General features: G+C 59.0%; 1 protein-coding gene across 1 annotated transcript in view; it reads left to right on the top strand.

Annotated features, from left to right (window-relative positions):
- LOC108644372 (putative cation exchanger C521.04c) overlaps window positions 1–6,311 on the top strand; it is a 12,978-nt gene that overhangs the window by 1,713 nt on the left and 4,954 nt on the right. The window contains exons 3-9 of the mRNA XM_029965619.1: window positions 20–122; window positions 964–1,105; window positions 2,048–2,231; window positions 4,278–4,377; window positions 4,462–4,580; window positions 5,610–5,647; window positions 5,750–5,862. Of these exons, the coding sequence (XP_029821479.1) occupies window positions 20–122; window positions 964–1,105; window positions 2,048–2,231; window positions 4,278–4,377; window positions 4,462–4,580; window positions 5,610–5,647; window positions 5,750–5,862 (799 nt within the window). The remainder of the gene's footprint in view (window positions 1–19; window positions 123–963; window positions 1,106–2,047; window positions 2,232–4,277; window positions 4,378–4,461; window positions 4,581–5,609; window positions 5,648–5,749; window positions 5,863–6,311) is intronic.

The raw sequence follows: 6,311 nt of genomic DNA, 5'->3' as shown, positions 1-6,311 counted from the left end.
CAACTGTGTGCCCCCCCAGACGGAGGTGCCGCTGGAGGGGGAGGTGATCCTGTGCTGCTACCGCGCCGCCAACCCCTACTACTACAAGTACTCCGTGCACGGCCTCAACGTCTTCGCCGTCAGTATCCTGGGGCAGCGCTGGGGACGGGACCCCAAATCCCACCCCACATCCCACCAAACCTCGGCCGGCTCCGGGACCGACCCCCAGACCTGCTGGTGATGGGGTGGGATGGACTGGGAATGGTGGGGAAGGGGGAGATGACCCCAAATCCCACCCCACCTTGGTTGTCTCCTTGACCAGGCCCCCCCACCCCAGACCTGGTGGTGATGGGGTGGAACAGACTGGGAATGGGGGTGGGGGGGTGACCCCAAATCCCACCCCACCTCGAGCATCTCCGTGACCAACCCCCCAGACCTGCTGGTGATGGGGGGGCTGATCCCAATCCCACCCCTCCTCAGCCAGCTCCTTGACTGGTCCCCCTAGACTTGCTGGTGATGGGGTGGGATGGACTGGGAATTGAGGGGTGGGATTTGGGAACAGCCCCCCCACATCTCACCTATCTCCTTGACCAACCCTGGACCTGGTGCTGGTGACGGGGTGGAACAGAATGGGAATGGTGGTGGGGAGGTGACCCCAAATCCCACCCCACCTCGGGCACCTCCTTGACCAGCCCCCCCAAACCTGCTGGTGTTGGGGGGGACGGACTGGGAATGGAGGGGAAGGGGGTGAGCTGACCCCAAACCCCACCCTACTCTGTAGTGTCCTTGACACCCTCCAGACCTGCTGGTGATGGGGTGGGATGGACTGGGAAGGGGGGTGAGCTGACCCCTAACCCCACCCTGCTCTGTAGTGTCCTTGACACCCTCCCCAGACCTGCTGCTGTTGGGGGGGATAGAGGGGAAGGGGAGGGAGCTGACCCCAAACCCCACCCTGCTCTGTAGTGTCCTTGACACCCTCCCCAGACCTGCTGCCACTGGTGGTGGTGACGCTGCTGCTGGGCTACCTGGACAGCCACAACCACCTGAGCAGCTCCACCCTCAAGTTCTCCCTGGCCCTGCTCTCCATCATGCCCCTGTCCTACTACATCGGGATGGCCATCGCCAGGTGAGCCGGGGCAGCCCGGGGACACCGGCCGGGAACGCTCAGTTCTGTAGGACTGGCACATCCCATGGGATCTGCCCATGTTTCCCAGCTGTTCTCAGTGTTGTTCCACCCTCAATTGGCTCCTCCTGGGCTCTGTGTGTGTTTTGTGTTGGATCTCGACGCCATCTCCTGTTTGTATCCCAAATTTCCACCTGGTTTTCCCCCCCCCAACAACGTAAAGCTTGGATCTGCCAGGGCAGCCACGTGGCAAAATCCATGTTTTTGAAGGTTCTGAGGAATTTGGCACCTCTCAGGGGTGAAGGCTACAAACCAAGGTTCCCCATCCGTGCTCTGGGTGCACATGGCAGAGGTTTGGGTCTCTGCAGGCCTCACTTGGCACCAGGAATCCAACAAAACCAGAGGGAGATACCTGGGGGGGGGTGGTAAAGGGCCTTTGGCTGCAGGAGGGAGCCTCTTGGAGCAACCTGTGGCCCAGCCCTCACTGGGAGCAGTGGGACTGGGAGCAGGGAGGACGGTCAGTCACACAGTCACAGGCTGGAAAAGCCCTCTGAGATCAGAGTCCAACCTTAGTCCCAAGAAACACCACCTTGTCCCCCAGCCCAGAGCACTGAGTGCCACGGCCAGGCCTTCCTGGGACACCTCCAGGGCTGGGCACTCCAAACCTCCCTGGGCAGCCCTGCCAATGCTTAATAACCCCATTTCATGGAGAAATTCCGTCCTCATGTCAGCCTGACCTCTCCCCTGGCCCAGCCTGGAGGGCCGTTATCCCTCTCCTCCTGTCCTTTTTCCCTGCAGCAGCAGCCCGACCCCCCGGTCCCCCCTCCTGTTCAGGGCGCTTGCAGACCAAGAAGGTCCTCCCCGACCCCCCTTTGTCTCCAGGCTGAGCCCCCCCAGCTCCCTGTGGAGCTCTCCAGCCGTCCCCAGCTCCGTTCCCTCCCGCAGCATCTCGGCGCAGAGCACGTTCGCGGTGGGGGCGGTGGTGAACGCCACCTTCGGCTCCGTCACCGAGCTCACCTTCTACATCAGCGCCCTGCTCAAGGGCTCCCGCGAGGGCAGCGCCTGCTACGCCGAGGTGGTCAAGTCGGCGCTGACGGGCACCCTGGTGGGCTGCGTGCTCTTCGTGCCGGTGAGAGGGGCGGGGGGGACGGGGGGGGATGGCAGCGCTCGGGCTCTGAGCCTGGCAGGGCCCTTCCCTGTTTGGGCGGGTCCCCCTTTCCCCCTTTGTTGGGGTGACTCCCTTTCCCCCTCTTATTGGAGGGTCCCCCTTCCCCAACTTTTGTTTAAGGGGGTGGCTCCCTTTCCCACTTTTATAGGTGGCTCCCTTTCCCAACTTTTATTGGTGGGTCCCCCTTCCCCAACTTTTATAGGCAGGTCTCCCTTCCCCAACTTTTATAGGTGGGTCTCCCTTTCCCAGCTTTTATTGGCGGGTCCCTTCTCAGCTTTGTTGGGGTGGGTCCCCTTTCCCCACTTTTATAGGCAGGTCTCCCTTTCCCAACTTTTATAGGTGGGTCCCCCTTCCCCAACTTTTATTGCTGGGTCCTTTTCCCCAGCTTTTGTTTAAGGGTGTGAGTCCCTTTCCCACTTTTATAAGTGGGTCCCCCTTTCCCACTTCTATGGGCGGGGGTGCCCCTTTCCCACTTTTATAGGTGGGGGTCCCCTTTTCCCGTCTTTTATAGGCTGGTCCCCCTTTCCCAACTTTTATTGGTGGGTCCCCCTTTCCCAACTTTTATTGGTGGGTCCCCCTTTCCCAACTTTTATTGGTGGGTCCCCCTTTCCCAACTTTTATAGGCAGTTCTCCCTTTCCCAACTTTTATAGGTGGGTTCCCCTTTCCCAACTTTTATTGCTGGGTCCCTTTCCCCAGCTTTTGTTTAAGGGGGTGAGTCCCTTTCCCACTTTTATGAGTGGGTCCCCCTTTCCCACTTCTATAGGTGGGGGTGCCCCTTTCCAACTGTTATGGTGGGGGTCCCCTTTTCCCGACTTTTATAGGCAGGTCCCCCTTTCCCGACTTTTATTGGTGGTCCCCCTTCCCCACTTTTATTGATGAGGGTCCCCCTTTCCCACTTTTATAGGCGAGTCCCTTCCCAGCTTTGTTGGGGTGGGTCCCCTTTCCCAACTTCTATTGCTGGGTCCCCCTTTCCCATTATTGCTGGGTCCCCTTTCCCAACTTCTATTGCTGGGTCCCCCTTTCCCATTATTGCTGGGTCCCCCTTTCCCATTATTGCTGGGTCCCTTTCCCAACTTCTATTGGTGGGTCCCTTTCCCAACTTCTATAGGTGGGTCCCCCTTCCCCAGCTTCTGTTTAAGGGAGTGGATACCCCTTTCCCAACTTTTATTGGTGGGGGTCCCCCTTTCCCCCTTTTATTGGCAGGTCCCCCTTTCCCACTTTTTATTCGGGTGGTCCCCCTTTCCCCCTTTTTATCCAGGTGGGTCCCCCTTCCCAAGCTTTTTGTTTAAGGGGTGGATACGCTTTCCACTTCTATTGGCTGGGTCTCTCAACTTTTTTGGTGTGGTCCCTTTCCCCAACTTTTATTTAAGGGGGTTGGGTCCCTTTCCCACTTTTATAGGTAGGTCTCCCTTTCCCAACTTTTATGACTGGGTCCCTTTCCCCCCTTTTATTGGCAGGTCCCCCTTTCCCACTTTTATAGGTGGGTCCCCTTTCTCAACTTTTGTTGCTGGGTCCCTTTCCCCAACTTTTGTTTAAGGGGGTGGATACCCCTTTCCCACTTCTATTGCTGGGTCTCTCCCAACTTTTATTGGTGGGTCCCTTTCCCCAACTTTTATTCAAGGGGGTGGGTCCCTTTCCCACTTTTATAGGTAGGTCTCCCTTTCCCCAACTTTTGTTTAAGGGGGTGGATACCCCTTTCCCACTTCTATTGCTGGGTCCCTTTCTCCAGCTTCTGTTTAGGGGCTGGGTCCCTTTCCCACTTTTACTGGTGGTCCCCCTTTCCCAACTTTTATAGGTGGGTCCTTTCCCAACTTTGTTGGGGTAGGTCCCCCTTTCCCCTCTTTTGGGGTGGGTCCCTTCCTCACTTTTATTGGTGGGTCCCCCTTTCCCCTCTTTTGGGGTGGGTCCCCTTCCTCACTTTTATTGGCAGGCCCCCCTTTTGGTGTGTCCCTCCCCCCCGGGTGTGTAGCTGTGCCCTGAGGGGTTTTTGGGGTCTGTGCCCCCAGGGTCTGTGCATGGTCATCGGGGGCATCCGGCACCAGGAGCAGCGCTTCAACAGCCGCTCGGCCGGCGTCAGCTCCGCCCTGCTCTTCCTCTCCGTGGGAGGTCAGTGGGCAAACGGGCCTGGCCCCACCTCCTGGGGTCCCACCGGGGTTTGGGTGCCCACCCCGTGTCCCTCTGTGCCCGCAGGAGTCTTTGCCCCCACGCTGTTCTCCAAGGTCTACGGGAAGCTGGTGTGCGGCGAGTGCCACAACGTCACCCAGAACCCGCTGGGCCACTACCTGTGTCACAACTGCCACTTCGACCTGGTGAGGGGACAGGGGGGCTGCCAGGGGGCTCGGGGTCACCCACGGCCTTGGGGTTAACCCAGTGGGTCAGAGCCTGGTGCTGCAATGCCAGGGTTGTGGGGTCAGTCCCTGTGTGGCCGTTCATTTATGAGCTGGGCTTGATGATCCCTGTGGGTCCAGCTCGGGTTTGGGATTCAGCACAGGTTTGGGGTCAGCCACGGGCTTGGGGTTAACCCAGTGGGTCAGAGCCTGGTGCTACAATGCCAAGTGGTGGTTTCAGTCCCCATATGGGGGGGTTCAGTTGTAAACTGGGCTTGATGATCCTTGTGGGTCCCTCCAATTTGGGTTTGGGATTAAGCACAAGTTTGGGATTAACCCAGTTGGTCAGAGCCTGGTGCTAAAATGCCAAGTGGTGGTTCAATCCCTGTATGGCCATTCATTTATGATCTGAGCTTGATTATCCCTGTGGGTCCATCTTAGTTTTGGGATTAAGCACAGGTTTGGGATTAACCCAGTTGGTCAGAGCCTGGTGCTGCAATGCCAGGGTTGTGGGTTCAGTCCCTCTATGGCCATTCATTTATGAACTGATCTTGATGATCCCTGTGGGTCCAGCTCGGTTTTGGGATTAAGCACAGGTTTGGGATTAAACCCAGGTTTGGGATTAACCCAGTTGGTCAGAGCCTGGTGCTGCAGTGCCAAGTGGTGGGTTCAGTCCCCATATGGGCTGTTCAGTTATGAACTGGGCTTGATGATCCTTGTGGGTCCTTCCAGTTTGGGTTTGGGATTAACCATGGGCCTGGGATTAACCCAGTGGGTCAGAGCCTGGTGCTGCAGTGCCAGGGCTGTGGGGTCAGTCCCTGTGTGGCCCTTCATGTCCACGAGCTGGGTTTGATGCCCCTCATGGGTCCCTTCCAGCTTGGAACACTCTGGGATTTTCTAGCGGGGGTTTTGGGGCTGGGGATGCCCTGACCCCCCAGCTCTGGTGCTGGGGGTGGCAGCAGGGCTGTCCCTTGTCCCCCATGTCCCCACTGACCGGTGCTCTCTCCGCAGATGGACCACAACGGCACCCTCTACTACAGCCACGTCCAGTGCGTGTCCTGCTCCTGCTCCCCCAACCCTGCTGCTCCCCACCCCCTGGGGGTCTCCAGGCCAGGCCCTGGTGGCCCTGACGTGTCCCCCGCGTCCTGCAGGCCCCTGGTGTACACGGTGTCCCTGCTGCTCCCCGCCGGGTACCTGGTGGGGCTCTGCTTCACCCTCAAAACCCACTCCCACATCTACGACATCCACGTCAGCGACTGCCACAGTGAGTGTGGCCCCAGGCCCCATTCCCGGTGCTCTGGGGTGTCTGTCCCACAGTGTCCCTGTCCCTCCCAGTGCCAGGACACCACCACAGCCCCGTGGTGCACTGGTCCCACTGTCACTGGTCCCAGTGTGTCACTGGTCCCACTGTCCCTGGTCCCAGTGTGTGTCTCTGTCCCTCCCCAGTGCCAGGACACCACCCCAGTGCTGTGGTGCACTGGTCCCACTGTCACTGGTCCCAGTGTGTGTCCCTGTCCCTCCCATTGCCAGGACACCACCACAGCCCCATGGTGCACTGGTCCCACTGTCCCTGGTCCCAGTGTGTGTCTCTGTCCCCACCAGTGCCAGGCCACCACCCCAGCCCCATGGTGCACTGTCACTGTGGTCCCACTGTCCCTGGTCCCAGTGTATGTCTCTGTCCCTCCCATTGCCAGGACACCACCACAGTGCTGT

The sequence above is a fragment of the Manacus vitellinus genome, unplaced genomic scaffold (genome assembly GCF_001715985.3).
Source record: "Manacus vitellinus isolate BGI_N305 unplaced genomic scaffold, ASM171598v3 scaffold_110_pilon, whole genome shotgun sequence".
NCBI classification, from domain to species: domain Eukaryota; kingdom Metazoa; phylum Chordata; class Aves; order Passeriformes; family Pipridae; genus Manacus; species Manacus vitellinus.
The sequence above is the reverse complement of the archived record's forward strand: the minus strand, read 5'-3'. Positions and strand labels throughout refer to the sequence as shown.